The sequence below is a fragment of the Apodemus sylvaticus genome, chromosome 7, assembly GCF_947179515.1.
Source record: "Apodemus sylvaticus chromosome 7, mApoSyl1.1, whole genome shotgun sequence".
NCBI lineage: Eukaryota > Metazoa > Chordata > Mammalia > Rodentia > Muridae > Apodemus > Apodemus sylvaticus.
In genome coordinates, this window is record NC_067478.1 from 64,873,983 (window position 1) to 64,894,501 (window position 20,519).

Sequence of the window (20,519 nt, forward strand, 5' to 3'; positions counted from 1 at the left end):
ATGGCAGGGCTCAGTGACAGTCATTTGTACGTTAAAGTGAGTGGTATGAGTGATGGGTAGCTATCTATCTCTCTGACCTCAGGAGAGTTGAGGCGACAGGTTTCTTTCATTTTATTTATGCTTATTTTTATTTTCTTATTCTTAAATCCCAGCACAAAACAAAAAAGGGGGGAAGAGTGAATTAATTTTTAGAGCCTAAAAAATAGACATCACATGAACTTTCGAAGCAGAAAAGAAGAGTGATGCTGAAGATGCCCTGACAGACGAAGGTGGAGATGAGATCCCATCTCAGCTCTGGCTCCTGAGGAGAAGAGTCAGCAGCAGGGCAGCAATGAGGATGGAGAGGACGCAGACTGTGGGGACCACAATCTCTGAAGCCACGTGCATGTGCCTAAGCAATGGCTCTGAAATGGACAGAGAAAATTCCACCAGAAGTGAGCTTTGTGTTGAAGCAAAAGCTAAAGGAGATGGGAAACTGTGTTTCTAATTTTTCACATTTGTTGTAAAATCGAACCAGTAAATCACACATTATTTTGAAATGGAATTTTGGAGCTATGGGCAGTGCGATCACTTGGTATGCACACAGCTTTTGGGAATCCTTACCATCACACACAACTTACATGAGAGCTGGGAATGCCACAGAAAATCTGGGGGTGCCTAACTGGTTATTTCACTGGCATTTTAGTAAGCTTGAGTATGGTTAATATTTATGCTGGCTTTGCATTAATCTCAAAAGATTAGTTCCTATATTCCATGGGTTCTCTAGGTTTTACTGAGGGACTTGTGAAAAAAATCTTTTGGGCTGGTTGTGGTAGTAGACACCTTTAACCCCAGCACTGAGGCGACAGAGGCAGCCTGGTCTACAGATCAAGTTCCAGAAAAGCCACAATCACACAAAGAAACCCTGTCTTAAAAGGAAAGAAAAAAAGAATCCCTTGGAAATGTTTTTAGCTTTTTCAGTTTGTTATTCTCGATATACTTATATCTCATATACTCATATATTATAATTTCTAATGGTAATTCTAATACTTTGTTAACATAAAAATTCACTAAAATGTTAAGTTATTTGATAATTGTTGTGTGGTTTAATTTTTTTCTTTTTTTTAAGATTTATTATATCTAAGTACACTGTAGCTGTCTTCAGACACATCAGAAAAGGGTGTCAGATCTCTTTATGGGTGGTTGTGAGCCACCATGTGGGTGCTGGGAACTGAACTCAGGGCCTGTGATAGAGCAGTCAACGTTCTCACCCACTGAGCCATGTCTTCAGCCCTCGTGGATTAATCTTTTTAAGAGCTAAGTGTTAGATCCACCAATCCAACGGAAGACCTTCATATGCCTCACTCATTTGTCTGCTGAGCACCCTGGAAACTGAAGTAAACAGGCATGGATATGTTCTCATGCAGCTCACAGGCTAGTCAGCAAACCCCCATCACAGCCATGTTGCATTTACTTTGATTTGGTGAACTATGGTTTATAATCTGTAGACTATGGCCTAGTTTTTTATGAGTGTGGGGACACTGATGCATGGTCATACAAAGTATGCGAGGTAGCTCAGTTGAGGGTGATTCTGGTTTGTTTTTTTGTTTGTTTGTTTGTTTGGTTTGGTTTGGTTTTTCTAAACAGGGTTTCTCTGTGTAGCCCTGGCTGTCCTGGAACTCACTCTGTAGAACAGGCTGGCCTCAAACTCAGAAATCTGCCTGCCTCTGCCTCCCAGAGTGCTGGGATTACAGGCGAGCACCACCACGGCCGGGCCAGTTGAGGGCGTTTCTGTATCACCTGCTTTGATCCCACATTAAAGAATGATATTAAAACGAGAAGTATATTTCTTGGATTACCCTTATGCAGAAAAACAGGTTTCAGAAACATTGGTGGTATTCTGTATTTTTCCTTTTAGAATGTACTGCATAAGAAATTATGCCTTTAATCACAGCACTTGGGTAGCGGAGGCAGACAGTTTGAGGCTAGCCTGGTCTACTAGGACAGCCAGGGCTACACAGAGAACCCTGTCTTGAAAAAGGCCAAGGGCTTGGAGCAATAGCTCAGTGGTTAATTAAGAGTGTTGGCTGTTCTTCCAAAGACCCAGCTTCAAACCCCAGCATGCATTTACATGGGCGCTCACAACTGTCTGGAACTCCAGTTCCAGAGGTTCTGACACCCTCACACAGATATACATGCAGCCAAGATACCAGTGCACATAAAATAAAAATAAATCAAGGGGGAAAATGATGCTTTTTTTTTTTTTTTTTTGGATTTGGATTTTTCTAGACAGGGTTTCTCTGTATAGCCCTGGCTGTCCTGGAACTCACTCTGTAGACCAGGCTGGCCTCGAACTCAGAAATCCGCCTGCCTCTGCCTCCCAGAGTGCTGTGATTACAGGCATGCGCCACTACTGCCCAGCTAAAATGATGCCTTTTAAGAGGGCGAGGACAGTACTTTTGTTTATTGCTGTTATCTCTAAGGCTTAAAATGGCACTAAAATATTAGGGAGTCCTGAATAATTTATTGAACTCTTACAAGCCTATAATCCTACCTTTGGGAGGCAAGAGCAGGAGGAACACAAGTTCAAGGCCTAGCCGAGCTATTGGGTTTAAAGCCATCCTAGGTAAGCTAATGAAAACTTGTATTAAAAAGTTGGGTAGTGGGCCAGGCAGTGGTGGTGCACGCCTTTAATCCCAGCACTTGGGAGGCAGAGGCAGGCAGATTTCTGAGTTCGAGGCCAGCCTGGTCTACAGAGTGAGTTCCAGGACAGCCAGGGCTACACAGAGAAACCCTGTCTCAAAAAAAAAAAAAAAAAAAGTTAGGTAGTGGATGCAGGGATGGCTCAGTGGTCAAGAGCACTGGCTACTGTGCCTGAGGACCCAGGTTTGATTCCCAGCACCCACAGAACAGTTCACTGTAACTCAAATTCCAGGGGTTCAGATATGAACATAATGCACAGACTTACATACAGGCAAAACACCCACTCATATAAAAGGAAAAAATATTTAAGTAGGGCTGATAAAATGACTTAATTGGTAAAGACTTGCCACGCAATCCTGACCATCTGAGTTTAATCTCTAGAATCCGTGTAAAGATGAAAGGAGAAAACCAATACCACAAAGTCCTGATTGCTTCACATGTGCGCTCGTGCGCGCGCGCGCGCGCGCGCGCGCGCACACACATATACACACACACACAAGATAGCTATCTTCCCTCATTTCCCTGGTGCTTGCATGCTTTTGCTTACATAATTTTGTTTGTTTGTTTGAGGTAGAGCCTTTAGCCCATGTTAGTCTGGGCTCAGGATGGATGGATGGATGGATGGATGGATGGACGGATGGACGAGCAGACAGATAAGGCAGTGGTAGCGCATGCCTTTAATCCCAGCACTTGGGAGGCAGAGGCAGGCAGATTTCTGAGTTCGAGGCTTGCCTGGTCTACAGAGTGACAGCCATCTAACAGTGTCCTGTCTTCCAGGACAGCCAGGGCTACACAGAAAACCTGTCTTGAAAAACAAAAACCAAGCTGGGCGGTGGTGGCGCACGCCTTTGATCCCAGCACTCTGGGAGGCAGAGGCAGGTGGATTTATGAGTTCCAGGACAGCTAGGGCTACACAGAGAAACCCTGTCTGGGGAGGAGGGGGGTAGAGAACAAATCCAAAAAAAGAAAAAAAGAAAAACCAAAACCGAAAATAATAATAATATAATAATGGGAGTTTAACTTGCTTGGTATGTACAAAAGCCTGGCTTCTATTAGCTCTACTACCCCAAGAAATAAAATTTTAAAAAATGCTTGTTAAGACAAAAATTAACATTAAGGAAAAAGACATTTTTAGTCATAAACAGTTGGAGATACTGATTTTAGGTAGATCATTTTGAGACTTGGTAATGCCATCATATGTACTATTACATAGGTTTCAAAGATAAGAATCTTTACCTGTGGCAAGTATCTGGTTGTTGATGGAGCAAGTTTCCAAGGCTTTGAGACGCCAGTTTTCCACCTAAGAAAAACTCGCTTGATAAGTAAGTTCACCCTACTATTTTCCTATGCTTAAAATTGTTTTAAAATAAATGCACTATTTTTTACAAAGTTTCCTTGCATTTGTGTCACCAGGCTTGGCCAAAGCCTTTACCAGCTCATCATTCTCATCAAGACAAACACGTTTTTATGTCTACCCACAGTTGGGATGTTATTAATGTTTTGAGACTATCACATTGTAGCCCTGACTGGCCACAAACTGGCTATGTCTCTGAAGCAGGCCTTGAGCTACCCCCCAAGCTTTCTGTACTGCTCTCTAGGACTGACAGTGAACACCTGAGGGATGTGGTCACTGTCCTCACCTCTAGGCCCACCTAGCTCACGCTGAACCAATTCTAGCAAGCCAGTCAGATTTGTTTGTAATTTTTTATTAAAATCTTCTAAATCATAATTTATAGTTCATGCTTATAGATGCAGATATATACCAAGTAGAACTGATGGGAAATGAGATTTTGTTTTATTTGTTTTTGTGATGCACCTGTGTGTGCCCTTGGAGGCCAGAAGGGGGTGTTGGATCCCCTGGAGCTACAGTGTTGTGCTGAGAACTAAACAAGAGCCACAAACACCCCATTTGGTAGGTTTTAAAAGCTTGAAGCTTAGCCAGGCAGTGGTGGTGCATGCCTTTGGTCCCAGAACTCTGGAGGCAGAGGCAGGTGGATCTCAGAGTTCAAGACCAAACTGGTCTACAGAGTGAGTTCCAGGAAGGCCATCCAGAGCTGCATAGAGAAACACTGTCTGGGGGGAAGAGTAGCTTAACGTTTGTTTCTGTTTAATTTTGCCATATATATGCCATATGGTGGGGAAAGAGATAGTCCCGCATTTGATTTACGAAAGAGTAGGTAGCGTCTGTTTGTATTGGTAACATTTTTAATTCATCAGAATTGCCATCTGATTCATCTTTTCTAGTCTTATTGTTTGAATATGTTCTAGATGTGAGTAAAACTCCACAGGGCTGGGTAGGGAAGGCAACACTTGGAGCTGGCACTCAGTGGTTGAAGCCTTGTCTATCAGATGTAAAGTCCTGGATAATTCCTGTGCAACAGCACAGAAAGCATTGACATCATTGACATCCTGAGTTAGTCCATTAGAACCTAGCTCACCCTGATGCCCTCTCTGAAAGGGACTGGATTTTGGGGTGTTTACTCCATCCTAAGCAGAGGTACTGGGGAAGATGGTGCCATATCCCCCACCCCTTCCTTGAAAGAAAGAAGTATGATTCATCTTAATCTTTAGTTCAAGAACAGAACAAATGTCAAGGCTAGGTTAGCCACCCTACCTCTTGTGGGTTTGGAAACCCATTGGCAGTGATGATCTCTTTGTAATACCCAACAGAAGCCTTGGGATACCGGGGCTTGTTTCTCACATTGAAGTCAACATAGTAGAATCCATATTTATCTGTGTAGCCTTTTTCCCATTCAAACTTATCCAACAGAGACCAGGAAGTGTACCCTTTTATATCCACGCCATCTTTTATAGCTGTGAAGACAAATTACTCCATTCTTAATATGTTTCATTGTTTAGAAGTATAAATAGTATTAACTTGTTTCTATGAGGTTGAGAAGCAGGTTTTAGTTGATAGTAGATGATAGATTGAATTTTGTCTACATAGAAAAATGTGAAGCACATCTTAGTTTTATCTCACCTTTTAACATTTCGTTGATGTATCCTTTGAGGTACTGAATTCTCCACTCATCGCAGAACTGAGTGCAGTATAACTTTTGGGGAGCTCCACTTTCCGTCACATATATGGGAGGGTCACCGTACTGAGTCTGAAAGTTAGACAAGAATGAACACTGAGCACCTGACTTACAGGTGGTCACATGGCTGCCATAGGCTAATGAGTGCAGCCGGGCGCTCGCAGTGCACTCCTGTAAGCCCACCACTTGGGAGACAGAGGCAGGTGGATTTCTGAGTTCGAGCCCAGCCTGGTCTACAGAGTAAGCTCCAGGACAGCCAGGGCTATACAGAGAAACCCTGTCTTGAAAAAACCAAATCCAAAAAAACAAAAACAAAAAAATAAAAAAGTGCAGGTTAGCTCTTAGTAGGGGGCACACTTAGTAGGTGTCAGGTAACATGTTGATTGAGAGATGAAGGTAGGCCGGTGAGCTGATATGGAAGACTAGTTCTCTTTAAAGGGCTTCCCTCCTTCCTCTTTCCCACAAATTCTCTTTCAAATTAGATGGGCCTTAAAAGGGCTAAATATTCCTGAAAGAGGAGCAGTCATTTTCTTTCCTGGTGTACCCAGTGCTTAACTGTTCCTGTAAATAACCTCCCCCCATGTGCTGGTTAGCAGTCCCAGCTAGCCTCAGTGGGCCACACACACAGACACACAAAGATGTGGAAGTAGGAAGCACCGTTGGGGGGGGGGGGGGCGTGAGGACTGATAATGGGAAATAGACGGGATCAAAATACATCACATGCAAGCCAGGCATGGTGGCGCACGCCTGTAATCCCAGCACTCTGGGAGGCAGAGACAGGCAGATTTCTGAGTTCGAGGCCAGCCTGGTCTACAGAGTGAGTTCCAGGACAGCCAGGGCTACACAAGAGAAACCCTATGTCGAAAAACAAAACAAAACAAAACAAAATACATCACATGCATGTGTGAAGTTGTCCAAGGGTAAACTTAAAACTCTAGGCTGAGGGGCTGTGGAGAGGCCTGGTTAAGAGCACTTGATGCTCTCTAGTCCCGGAACAAACATGGCAGCTCACCACCATCTGTAAACTAGTCCTCAGGGATCCCCTGTTCTAACCCCAATGGGTACCAGCCACCCTTGTGCTGTGCATACATATAGTCAGGCAAATGCTCATATTTATAAAATAAAAATATACTAAAAAAAGGAAAGTAGACTAAGTGTCAGATTTCCAGCTGTCATTGGAGGTAGTTTAAACAAGCATCAATCTACATGGCCTATGTTCAGTAGCTGGGAAGGTGCAGGGGGCGGAGGTTTATTGCCTCATTAACTTTTGTTGTTTCCAGCTCTTTTTGTTTGTTTCTTTGAGATAGAGTCTCATGCAGTTCAGACTGGCCTTGAGTTCTGTAAGCATTACGTGGAGGCAAGTACTGAATTCTTGATCGTCCTTCCAGCAGCCAACCTTCCCAGGGCTGGGCTTGCAGCCTTGTGTTCTCTTCCCAGAGCTCTGTCAGTTTCATATGTAGTCACTTGAGTATCTGGCAGAGACTAAACTCAGGTCTGAAGGTCTTACTTGACTTAATGCGGTAAGTACCTGGGCAAAGTTGAGAAGCCTCCTGAGTCCCCACGGCACAGAATAGAGCCATGGAGAGCCCATTTCCGGCCAGTTAGGGTCCACAAGCTCCATTAGGCCGCGGTCATTCTGGTAGCTGGGCCCCTGGTGGGAGGGGTGGTTCCTTCGAGTGATGTATCGAGTGGTAAAATGGCCTAGTCCCAGGAAGTCAGACGTGCCTTTAAGGTAGCTCTTCTCCTGCAGAGAGAACGTGGGCAGCCTTGACATCTCCAGGCCTTGCTGGGCACTCTTTGTTCCTGACAGGAGAGAACATGAGAATTTAAGCAAGTCTCATGGGGCCATTTTGCTATGGCCCCAGTGGTGCTGAAATGGTGGTGTATAAGCTAGGGCAACGGCCCAGCAGTTAAGAGTACTTGCTGTTCTTGCGGGGGTGGGGGACCCAGGTTCAGTTCTCAGCACCCCAGTGGCAGCTCGCAGATGGCCATGACTCTAGCTCTAGGGGGTTCAATGCCATCTTCTGATATCCAAAAGCATGAGGAACACACGGTGCACAGACATACGTGTGGGCAAGCATTCAGACACACAAAATAAAAATAAAATCTTTGTTTTTAAAGCTGAGCTTTAAGGCAGGCAGTGATGGCACACACCTTTAACCCCAGCACTTGGGAGGCAGAAGCAGGCAGATTTCTGAGTTCGAGGCCAGCCTGGTCTACAGAGTGAGTTCCAGGACAACCAGGGCTACACAGAGAAACCCTGTCTTGAAATAACAAAAACAAACAAAAAAAAGGGCTGAGCTTTAGAGAATCCAGACACATGAAGAGCATCCCCTGCCTTTCAAATTGTAACTATGATATTTCAACACTATCTAAAGAATTTAATTTTTAAATATTTATTTTATGAGCCAGGCATTATGGCACATACCTTTAATCCCAACACTCGTGAGGCAGAGGCAGGTGGATCTCTAAGTTTGAGGCCAGCCTAGTCTACAGTATGAATTCCAGGGCTACACATGAGTATGTTTGTATGTGCATCCTGAGTGCAGTGCTTGCAGAGGTCAAAAGTGGGTGTTAGATCCCCTGGAGCTGGAGTTAACAGGCAGTTGTGAGCTGTCATATGTGAATGCTGGGAACTGAACCCTGTTCCTCTGGAAGAAAAGATGGCTCAGCAGTTAAGAACATTCTTAACCGCTGAGTCATCTCTCCAGCCTCTATTAAAATTTTTTTTCTAAATTTAAATTGCTTACTAGCAATCTAAATTTTGTGTCTAGGAGTGTAGCTTAGTAGTAGAGAACTTAACAGGCAAGTGTAGGCCCTGCATTTGACCCCTAGCAGCCAAAGAATGAAATATTCTCACTGGTTACTCAGTGTGTGGTATATAGATAGCTCCTTAGCTACCTGGGGGAAAGCAGGGTTATGCTGTTCCTCACACTAAGAACTGGCCCGTGGTCTCCTAAAAGGAAACTGGAAGGTCACTGGTTGTAGGGATTGTCACAGGCATGTTCTTACATTGCAGGCAGTGTAAGCTGTGACAAGTTCTGCTCTGGCAATTTTGCCCTCTACTTGGACTTCAAAGGTCCACTTTTTAACTGACAGACTCTAAAACTCTTGATCTGGTACTTTGTCTGCCTGTGAAAAAGGATCTACGTTCAGGTGTCTTCACTGTAAATTGGGGAGCAAAAGGTTGGAAACAACTTACATTTTATTGTCAAGGGGATGGCTAAAGAAATGGTGGAAAACTGAGGATGTAGCTTGCACACGACCCTGGGTCTGATTGCCACACCACAGTACTAACAATAGGAGCTAGAGAGATGGCTCAGCAGCTAAGAGTTCTGAATGCCAGAGCACCCAGGTCCAGTTCCCAGCAACCACGTAGGGAGTCACAGACATCTGTAGCTCCAGTTCCGGAGCATCCAGTGCCCTCGTCTGGCCTCCGTGGATGCTATGCATGTGGTACACCAAGATACATACAAACAAAACATTCATACACACCAAATAAATCTAACACTGTAACCTCCCCTAAAATAAGAATAATTATAGTTGGATGACCATCAGTACCATGGTGTGTAGCTATTAGAACAAACAAGGCAACGCTCTCTATGCCAGGATGGAAAGGGGGCCTAGACGTATGTTTACAGAATAAAAGATGCAGGCCACTGATGATGATATCACCTGCATACTCTGGCACACAAGTATAGCTCTAACAGGACAGCAAAAGCATCTGCAGGGGAAGGGGTGGGCTGAAGAGATGCCTCAGCGATTAAGAGCAATGTCTGCTCTTCCAGAGGGCAGGAGTTCAATTCCCAGCAACCACATGGTGGCTCACAGCCATCTGCAATGGGATCTGATGCCTTATTTTTGGCATTCAGGCAGACAGGCAGACAGAACACTAATATACATTATTTAAAAAAAAAAAAAACTAAGCCAGGTGGTGGTGGCACATGCCTTTAATCCCAGCACTTGGGAGGCAGAGGCAGGCAGAGTTCTTAGTTCGAGGCCAGCCTGGTCTACAGAGTGAGTTCCAGGACAGCCAGGGCTACACAGGGATACCCTGTCTCAAACAAACAAACAAAAAAGAATTTTCATCCTAAAGCAATGATAAACAACATCCGTCTAACCTGATGGAAACATCAGTGTACATATATACTGAAGCATTGCTGTACTGTTTTTAAAAGTTCAGGCTTAGGGAAAATGGCTCCTTTGGTAAAAGCTTACTTTGTAAGCATGAGGACCTGACTCTCCAGCCCCTTGTTTACAAAACAAAAAACCCAGAGTGGGGGCTGTTGGGATGGCTCAGCACAAAACAGTGTTTGATGTGCAAACCTGTCAACCTGAGTCCATCCATTCCTTGGATCTCAACTCTAGGACTTCCACACTTGTGCCTTGGCCTGTACACACACACACACCACCAGCACCAGCACCACCACCACAACAACAACAACCACCTATAATCTTTTTTTCTTTTAAGCTGTGCATGGTGGTACATGCTTGAATTCCAGCACTAGAAAGGCAGAGTCAGGCGGATTCCTATAGCTCACTGACTGGCTAGCTCTCTACTGCACAAGCTCCACCCCAGTGAGACCCTGTCTCGAAAAACAAGGTGGTTGATGAGTGAGGATCAGCTAAGAAGATTGTCCTCTGATTTTTACAGGCATATGTATGCATACTGCATATGTATGTGTGCACACCTAAACATATATACCTGAATATACATGAACACACATGCCAAAAGAAGGTTAAAAAAAAAAAGGCTCAGCTCACCAATGTGGTCCTTCATGACTTGGGGGTAGTCACCAGCATAAATAGGGTTGGCAAACCAACCGAGGCAGAACTGTAGGTATCGCTCAGCAGCCTCGATATCGTCAGGGTTGTCGATGTCCACAGGTTCTCCCCAGTCACAGTTCAGTGAGATCCCCACGAGGCCTTAAAGGAAGGAAGTCAGGGTAGGGAGAGGCAGGATAGGGCTCCTCTGGGTAGGGGTCGGAGCCTGAGGGTCCCAGCTCACCTCGCTGTTTGCTGCGCCATGTGTCATTGTAAGAATGCCAAGCCTGGGCGTGCGCCTGAAAGAAGGAATCCACATGTGGGCTCGCTCATCCTTCCTCGGCCTCCATCCAGCCCCTTCTTCCTTCCGTTCGTTTGTTTATGTATGGCGGTAGGGGCGGTGGTGGCAGACGACAACTGATTGCTGCATAGATTCTCCCCTTCCACCATATCAGGAATTGAACTCAAGTCAGTCTCAGCAGCAAGCATCTACCCACTTGCTGAGCCATCTTGCTCGCCAGGGAGTGGCCTTTTTTGCCTTCCAAACTCTAGCACTCCAACTTCAAGTTTGAACAACTTGCCATGTTCTTGAATCCAGGCTCAAATACCATGGACCCCCTCCCTCTGACTTCCAGAGGCACTGCTTTCCCTATACTGTGGAGGAAGCATCTTCTAAAGGCAGCAGAAGCCATTTTGTGCGCTTACCACTATTGCTACCCTACCCCACACTGGTAAGGCCTGGTTTTGCCCATGCAAAATAAGTGCTCCTCCAACTGAACTATCCCACAGCCCACTGTCTGCTTGTCTCTAAATTATTCATGTAGGTCTCTGGAAAGGCGACCGTGCTTCTGAGGACTTGGTGGAAGTGTGAGCTCATGAGACCCCTCCTGACGACCTGCTGAAGCAGGCCCTGAGAGCAGGGTCCAGCCACCTGGGTACTTTGTTTTGTTTTGAGTCGAGGTCTCAGGGAACCTTGACTGTCCTCACACTTACTGAAAGCTGGCTTTGGAATCTTAGTCTTTCTGGCTCCACCTTCCCTGATGTTGGATTGATTACCGGGGTGTTACCCCAGCACCCAACAGCAACCTGCGTTTAAACGCAAGTTGTATCTGACATTTGCTGAAGTTTGAAACTCATTCTTGTGAAAATCCGAATATTTCAGGCTGCAACGGTTTTGTAAGGGTTGCTTGTCATTCCCAGAGAGCATGATGTGTGTGTGTGTGTGTGTGTGTGTGTGTGTGTGAGAGAGAGAGAGAGAGAGAGAGAGAGAGAGAGAGAGATTGCATGCTTACATGTGCATGTATATATGAAGGTGAGGGGTCAGTCTAAAGTCTTGATCTTCACGAGCCATCCACCTTGGTCTCCCAGTATGCTGGATGCCAGGCAGCAAGCTCCAAGACCCCCCTGTGCCAGCCGCCACAGTGCTAGAGTGACGAGCATGCTTCACCCCACCCAGTGTCCTGGCTAGCTTCCTGTCAACTTGACATAAGCTGGTGTCATCAGAGAGGCGGGTTGAGAAAAGGTTTCCATAAGAGCAGGTTTAGGCAAGGCTGTAGGGCATTTCTTAATTAGTGATTGATGAGGGAGGGTCTGGCCTATTGTGAGTGGGGCCACCCCTGGGGTGGTGGGCCTGTGTTCTATAAGAAACCTGGCTGAGGGCTGGAGAGATGGCTCCTCAGTTAAGAACACTGACTGCTCTTCCAGAGGTCCGGAGTTCAATTCCCAGCACCCACATGGTAGCTCACAACCCTCTGTAATGGGACCTGATGCCCTCTTCTGGTGTGTCTGAAGAGAGCCACAATATACTCAAATACACAAAATAAATAAATCTTTAAAAAAAAAAAAAGAAGAAAGAAAAATGGGCAGTGGTGGTACACGCCTTTAACCCCAGCACTTAGGAGGCAGAGGCAGGCGGATTTCTGAGTTCGAGGCCAGCCTGGTCTACAAAGTGAGTTCCAAGATAGCCGGAGCTACACAGAGAAACCCTGTCTAGGGGAGCAGGGGGGTGGGAGGCAGGCTGAGCAAGCCATGGGGAGCAAGCCAGTGAGCAGCACTCCTCCATGGCCTCTGCACCAGCTCCTGCCTCCAGGTCCCTGCCTGCTTGAGTCCCTGCCTCCATTACTTACTTTTGATGATGATATGTGTGTGTGTGTGTGTGTGTGTGTGGCATATGGTACATAAATGTATATATGTATGTATGTGTATATGCATATATATCTGTAAGTAGAATAACCCTTTCCTCCTCAAGTTGCTTTTTTTTCTTCTTCTTTGAGACAGGGTTTCTCTGTATAGCCCTGGCTGTCCTGGAACTCACTCTGTAGACCAGGCTGGCCTCGAACTCAGAAATCCACCTGCCTCTGCCTCTCAGAGTTCTGGGATTACGGGCATGCGTCACCATCGCCCGGCTCTCAAGTTTCTTTTCGTCGCAGTTTTATCACAGCAATAGTGTGGTGCTGTGAATAAGGACGCCCACCTCCCCAGGCTCACATTTGAACGCTTAGTCACTGGGGAGTGGAGCTCTGACAGGATTAGAATGGAGTGGCCTTGGTGGGGAAGGTGTGTCACTAGATGCACTTGGAGATTTTAAAAGCCCTTGCTAGGCCCAGTCTCTCCCCTCTCCTCTCCCCTCCTCTTCCTCCTCTCTCCCTTCTCCTCTCTGTCTCTGTCTCTGTGTCTCTGTGTGTGTGTGTGTGTGTGTGTGTGTGTGTGTATGTATGCATTTTTTCTCTCCCTCTCCCCATTCTTCCCTTCTCCTCTTCCCCCTCCTTCCTTTTTCTCCCCCTCCCCTCTTCTCCCTTTCTTCTCTCCCCCTTCTCCTTTGTCTCTGCCTTTCTCTTTGTGGATCTGGATGTAGCTCTCAATTACTTCTGCAGCTCCATGTCTGCCATGACTAAACCTCTAAAACTTTAAGCAAGGCCCCAGTTAAATGCTTTCCTTTATAAGAGTTGCTATGGTCATGGTGTCTCTTCACAGCAATAGAGCAGTGACTGAGACACACAGTAACCCTAACTAAGATACCCAGCTGTTTTACCTAGATTCTAGGGATTGACCTCAGGTCTTCATCACAGTCTGCTCATCATTTTACTAGCCAGAAAGTAACTAGAAAAACAGGAGGAAACCTGGGATTGACCAGCGATATGGAACATTGCACAAGCTGTTAGTAAAAGTTCCGGCTCCGGAGCCCCAAGACCAAGGTCTCAGCACCAAGTTGATTTATTTGCCCCAGAGGGACAAAGGGCAGCCAGCGAGTAAGAGACAAATACAGGGGACAGGATGAGGGTGAAGGGGACAGGAACAGCAGGGGTGGGACAAAGGAGTGCATCTGGATAGAGAGGACAAAGATGTGGCACATAGGGAAATGGCAGCTTATAAAGGTACAAGGGAAACCCGTGTTAGGATGAGGTGCTTAATTTTAATCGGGCGTATCAATTAGGTGAGCCAAAGGGGGCTTTTGATTGCTGGACTTTAATAACTTAGATCGCTGGGCCTTGGTAGTCAGCCTCAGGAGGAGGAAGTGGCCAAATAAGGGACTAGACCTCGGAGCTAGCTTTAAGATTGTAAACTAACGGCTTTTAGCAAGGCAGAGGGAGTGCGGAAGCTCAAGGTGGCCAGGGTCCCTTCAGAAACAGTGTCAAAAGCCTAACCACTCACAACACTCTTTTATGGATGACTCTGCTTTAACTATTCAGAGGCCGCAGCAGTGGCTCAGCAGGTAAGAGCACTTATGAGACTTATTAAGAAATATGAGTCTTTTCCTAGGCATGAGTGCAGGTCAGTGTGTCACCACAGTCTGTCCTTCCAGCTAGAACAGGTTATCCTGTCAGCCAAGTGTCCACTGGCATGAGTTCCACGAGGGCCTGCATCCCAACATCACTCCTGTATCTTCACTCGTGTCCTGTAAGCAACCCACTGTCTCTGCACCACGACCACCCCCCACACACACATGCACACGCACACACACACACACACACACATGTGCACACGCGCGCACACACACACACACACGTACACACACACATATACACACACACACACACGTGTACACACACACACACACACACACACACACACACACGCACGCACTTAGCCTTCAGTGTGCACTAAGCAGCATCTCTGGACACCTTCCCACCCTCGCTCTGACCGCCAATTGGCAGTCCTGAAGATTTTCACTATTAAGTCATCAAGCAGAGACCAGCCCCCTCCCCCAGTTTATGCATCTTAAACTGGAAAAGGATGGCTCTGCCTTGCTTTGTTGCTGCTTCCAAACTGTCCCTCCCTCTTCCTTTCAAAACCTCAGGCCGTGACCAGTGACTGCTCTGTGTCCTTCCAGTGGCTCTTCACATCCTCTGCTTTCTTCCTTCTATTCTTTCAGGGCTTGGCCTTATCTACTGCCATGTCCCCCTTCCCTTCACCATTCCTCACAAAGTTCATAAAGTTTCCAAATGTCTACTGCATCCTCTTGGTAAGATCATAAACAGTACCCACTGTAGAGCCTCTGCATAGCCGGCTAACACTGAGGAGACAGAGCTTGCCCTCCACACAGCCTCAGAGTACAAGGGCCCAGGGCTCACACTGGTGTGGTAGAGGATCAGTGTAACCTCTGAAGCAATGACCCTGCCTGGAGCCTGACCTTTGCCCCAGAAGGATCCGGTTTACCTTAATGATATGGTGCGCAGCCACGTACAGGCCAGTGCCCTGGAGCCTCAGGCCTGGTGCATGGACACCGGTCTCGTAGCCCTTTTCTACCATTGTCTGCAGAGAGAGGAATGGGGACCTCAGGATCGTGAGAGAAAGCAGGGGACACCCCTGTCTCTCCATCTGAAGAAGAGGCCCAACTTACCCGAGGATCACTGAATGTGAGCCAATGCTTCACTCGGTCCCCAAAGACCTCAAAACACAGGTCAGCATAGTCCCTGAAGTATCGGGTCATACTCACATTCTGCCACCCACCATATGTCACTTGGAGCATCTGTCAACAGAGAGAGAAGCTGGTGCCCTCGGGAGTCTATGGAGTAGCTTGGTGAAGTCTCTGGGTAAAGCATGGGTGACTATAATGCAAGAATGGGAGCAAAGATGCAGGGGAGGGGGCACAGAGCCTGTGCAGCTGCAGCAGGGAGCAGCCCAACCGGAAGGATCAGAGGAAGCTGGAAACACAGGCTTAGGAAGAAGCTGACAGACTGGATATTCAAGATGCAAACCAAGCATAGGGGCACATGCCTCTCACCCGAACATTCAGGAGGTAGAGGCAGGAGGATCAGAAATTCAGAGTAGGGCTGGAGAGATGGCTCAGCGGTTAAGAGCACTGGCTGCTCTTCTGAAGGTCCTGAGTTCAAATCCCAGCAACCACATGGTGGCTCACAACCATCCCTAACGAGATGCCCTCTTCTGGTGTGTCTGAAGACAGCTACAATATACTTACATATAATAAATAAATCCTTAAAAAAAAAAAAAAAAGAACTTCAGGGTAGCCTGGCAGTAGTGGTGCATACCTTTAATCTCAGCATTCAGGGGGCAGAGGCAGGCAGATCTCTGAGTTTGAGGCCAGCCTGGTCTACAAAGTGAGTTCCAGCCAGGAGACTGGGTTTCTCTGTGTAGCCCTGGCTGTCCTGGAACTCACTCTGTAGACCAGGCTGGCCTCAAACTCAGAAATCTGCCTGCCTCTGCCTCCCAAGTGCTGGGATTAAAGGCATGCGCCATCACTGCCCGGCTGATTTTTTTTTTTTTTTGAAACCCTGTCTCAAAATAAATAAATAAATAAATAATAAATAAAATTCAGGGTCATCCTCAAGTACTTAGCAAGCTTGAGGTCTGCGTGGGTGGTCCAGGGTGAGATGTTATTCTGGGGAATGTCTAGAATATTCATTGTGACCTCTGGAGGCCTGTCGCTGGTAGGAGAGCGCTGGCGAGGATTTGGAGGGTCTCGCTGGAGTCAGGGCACTCCCTGGAGCCTCTGCTATTGGTGTGAGGTAATAAAACCTCTATGGCAGAAGCCCATAGTGAAAAACTGCAAACCTGTTGTGTCCTCTGCCCCAGCTAATAAGCCTTCACTTGCTCCCCAACCCGGTTTCCAACAGCCTTAGCATGCAGCTGGCAGTCTCAGGCCACGCCTTCAGTCTCCAGTCCCGCCCCACAGCAAGCCCCTCCCACTCAGAAGCCCTCCTCCCTACCAGCTCCTCCTTTTATCATCTCTGCCAGGAGTGCAACCCACCTTCTTCCCCCACCTTCTCCTTCACCCCTCCACAGAACTCTGAACCCAGCACCAGCTGGTACAGGCTGTTATTCCATTGGCTTGGATGTGACCTCTGTGGGGCCCAGGTGAAGGAAGGAAAACTGCCTGAATGTTGACTGCGAGTTCTGAAGCATTCTGGGACATGTCTGGGCATGGGAACTATGGAGGAGGGCAAGTGGTTCTGCCTCAAACAAAGGAAATAACGGCTGAACAAAACTGGTGGAATACACTACGTCACCAAACCTGAGTCTAAAAGCATTTAGGCTTCCTTAGCTCAGGGGTAGAGGGCTTGCCTAGCAGGGACAAGGTCCTGGTTTCAGTCCCCAACAGCATACATACACACAGGACTTTTTTTTTCTTATGCTGAATGTTCTGGAAAACATTAGGATCACACTAATTTACTACAAACAGCATGGCCTCACAGCTAATGCTTTATAATGTTTGTGTGTGGTAGGGGGGGATGGGGGGGTTGAATCAACTTCAGGTATCTTAATCTCTCTCCAGCTTATTTTTGAGACTGAAGCTCACGAATTTGCTTCTGCCAGACGGGGATGGCTGTCTTCACAAATGCTAGGATTCAGGCACATTCTCCCCACCATGCCTGGCTTTTTATGTGGGTGCTGAGGACGGCCCAGTGAACCATCTCTCCAGTCCTGTGGGTGTTACGAACCCTCCTCAAGACCTAGGATCCGGTAAAATTACTTAGCTAGTTCATTTCTTTCTTCCCTCCGCCTCTCCTTTGTGGGGACACAGCGCCTCCCAGAGGATATAGTGCTCAAGACACCATTTTGGAAGCACAGGCCAGTCCCTAGTGGATACTTTGGCACCCTGCCATTGGCCTGCAGAACTGAGACGAGCTAATAATGACTTTACCTTCCCCATGCTGCCGCATTCTGTCAGAGCAGCGCAAATAAGCTAAGAAATCACTCACCATATCTTTCTGTCCAGAGTCAGACTCCAGGCTCTGGCCGATTTTCGTGGACCCAGTAAGTCCCTACACCAGGCTCCCTGCGGCTGAACCAAGCCCTCACCTGTGGCAGATCCCAGTGGTGCAAGGTCACAATGGGGGTGATGTTGCTCTTCAGAAGGGCATCAATGAAATCGCTGTAGAATTTGATTCCTTTCTTGTTCACCTGTTCAGCTGTATGTGAAACAGAACGTGGGCTTTCCTCTGGGGCACAACATTCTTGGGTCTCCTGGCCTTCTGCAGGCTGAAACACCCAGAGCCCAGTGCCCCGAGCCATAGAAGAATGGCTAGAGCTGAGCCCGCGCTCGTGGGCTGGCCACCCTCACCTGACACGGATCTCACGGAGCCTAGGGAGGGACTGTTATCACTTACCTCTGACCCCCGTGGGCAGGAGCCTCGGCCAAGACAGGGAAAATCGGTAGTGGCTGACTTGTAGTTCCTTCAGCAGGGCAATGTCCTCCTGTGTGGACAGGATGCGGAAGCAGGGCTAGGCCAGCTGGCTATGAGGAAGGGGGAAGACAAGTCTTGGGGGCCTCGAGGATCATCCGTATCCGCAGCTTCAAGTGGCGTCCTCTAGAATGGCTGCACTATGAGTCCCTGCTGCACCCTGGCAATGTGCTCACAGACAGAAGCCTATGCAAGATTGTCAGAAAACTTGAAGGAGAACAGGGGGTCTGCGGGTGAGCTGCCCCAGGCCCTCCTGCAGGCTCTGGGGCCAAGTCACTGGGCTTGCTGGTACCAGTCACGTTCCTTCTTCCTCCATCCTGGCACACCCGGCCTCAGCCACCACTGCCCCGCCCCCCTCTTGAGCTGTGCTGGGTACAGGTTGTCAAGCAAAACTTCAGGTTGATATTGTCGGTGAGATGTCTCCATCCTCCACTCCCCACCGCTTGGACAGGATGGCACACACAGCCCCCTTTACTCACCTGAACTTTATAGTAGCTGTCACAGGCTGTGTCTGCTGTGTCATCTCCTAGCACCTGTCCCTTTCTGCCATGTGTGAAGGCATCCCAAATGCTGGGCCCTTTCCCATCCTGGTCCCACGCACCTTCTGTCTGATAGGCAGAACTGCCCACGCCCCAGGAGAAGCCTGTAGAGAGAGATTCCCACACCAGGTCCTGGACCACTCCAATTTTAGCTACCTTGGGAACTCTATGTTGCCCAGGCTCAGGGTAGCATGTGACCTGCCCCAGCTCCCTGGAATAGGAATGTAGGGGACAGGGAGAGGGAAGATAGAGAATTAAAAACATGTTGTGTGCTGTTACAGCTCTAATTAGTATCCATTGTTTGTAGATACTAACTGGTTTTCGACTTTTATTTTTTATCAATTTGTGTACTGATGTGTGGGGGGGGTAGGGGGGGTAGGAAGGCTGGTGAATGCAGGTGTCTAAAGAGGCCAGAAGAGGGCCTGGATCCCTTGGAGTTGGAAATTCAGGCAGTTATGAGTCACCAGATGGATGTGGGTGCTGGGAACTGAACCTGGGTCCTCTGGAAGAGCAGTCAGTGCTCTTAACCACTGAGATATTCCTCCAGCCTGAAGCAGCTGTTTTGAGGTAGTCCTCCTAGACATGGCCTCTAGTCTTCAGGTCCACTCCACCCCACTGACTACAGTCCTTCAGGCCCTCCCTCTGGGCCCGAGCAGTAACCACTCTTACCACTCTTCACTGATGAATTCTATTTTTTTTTTTTTTTTTTTTGGTTTTGGTTTTTTCAAGACAGGGTTTCTCTGTGTAGCCTTAGCTGTCCTGGAACTTGCTCTGTAGACCAGGCTGGCCTCAAACTCAGAAATCTGCCTGCTTCTGCCTCCCAAGTGCTGGGATTAAAGGCGTGGTGCCACCACTGCCCAGCCACTGATGAATTCTGATTCTAGTAACTTTGTAAAAGTTTCTGGGTTGGGGCTATAGCTCAGTACCAAAGTACTTGCCTAGCATGGCCAAGGCTTTAAGTTGGATCCCCAGTACTGCACAAACACACGAACAGACAGACAGCCCCCACCCCGGACCTCCACCTCTCTGCCAGGAAATTTTAGAACATTCACATGGATATTTTCCCCATCCTACCAGACAGGAAGCCAGAGCACCCAATTCCAATTCCTTGGCCAGACAGCCATGGTAGGAAGACCAAAAGAGGCCAACAAATGGATAGACAGAAAGACAGTCTAAGGAGAGAATAGCGGAGGGATAGACATACCTGGTGGAAAGGTTCCGTAGTAGAAGGACGCCTCTTCTGGGGGTCCTCTCCAGGCAGTCCCTACCCCGGGCACCAGCAGGATCCACCCAAGGATGATGACCCACACTGGCTTCATGACACCCTACCTTCCTCCATGCCTAAGAGCCCCTGTCAGCTCAGAGACACAGGCCAGGAGGGAAGAGAAAGAGGCCACAGAGCAGCTTGTCTGAGCACACAGCAGCTGTGTGGGGGCCCTGCATTACACAATGTGAAGGAGCTGAGATAAAGGGCCAAACATCAAACCGGTTCCTATCTGATCATGGTGTATTGGAATGGTGCAGCCGAACCTCTCTGGTAGCTCCTAGGGATGTTATCTAATGGGGAACCTACCTCTGCCTCAGAAAGTGACAGTCTGCTGGGGGAGCCCCAAAACCCAGAGTCCACTCAGCCTTCTACCTCCCTACTGTGTAGCCTGTATGGGGTGCTCTCCCTATCTAGGGCCCTCTGTCCTTAGCTGTCAGCAAGAGACCCCTTCCCACTGGGAAGCCCTTTCTGATTAAGCCCACAAGCTTACCCAAGATGGTCCTCAGCCCTTGACACCCCCAGGGCTACTGTGGTCAGCTACAGGTCTCTCTGAATGACTCCTGGCCCCACCAAAGCAGAGCCTACAGGC

At 47.7% G+C, this 20,519-nt stretch overlaps 1 protein-coding gene across 3 annotated transcripts; it reads right to left on the reverse strand.

Annotated features, from left to right (window-relative positions):
* Nucleotides 1-199: 199 nt before the first annotated feature.
* Lctl (lactase like) lies at nt 200-19,982 on the reverse strand. 3 transcript variants are annotated; one of them, XM_052188055.1, is made up of 13 exons: nt 19,868-19,982; nt 18,604-18,767; nt 18,050-18,137; nt 17,742-17,851; nt 15,322-15,450; nt 15,138-15,233; nt 10,726-10,780; nt 10,482-10,643; nt 7,246-7,520; nt 5,663-5,789; nt 5,297-5,496; nt 3,919-3,982; nt 200-404 (listed from the first exon to the last, which is right to left on the reverse strand). In XM_052188055.1, the coding sequence occupies exons 1-13, from the start codon at nt 19,980-19,982 to the stop codon at nt 289-291; spliced, it is 1,701 nt and encodes a 566-aa protein (XP_052044015.1). In that variant the 3' UTR covers nt 200-288. The 3 variants fall into 3 exon arrangements, with proteins under 3 accessions (XP_052044015.1, XP_052044016.1, XP_052044017.1); XM_052188056.1 differs by lacking the exons at nt 3,919-3,982; nt 5,297-5,496; nt 17,742-17,851; ... (1 more) ...; nt 18,604-18,767; nt 19,868-19,982 and having other exon boundaries at nt 15,322-15,411; XM_052188057.1 differs by lacking the exons at nt 3,919-3,982; nt 5,297-5,496; nt 15,138-15,233; ... (2 more) ...; nt 18,604-18,767; nt 19,868-19,982 and having other exon boundaries at nt 15,322-15,411.
* Nucleotides 19,983-20,519: the final 537 nt, after the last annotated feature.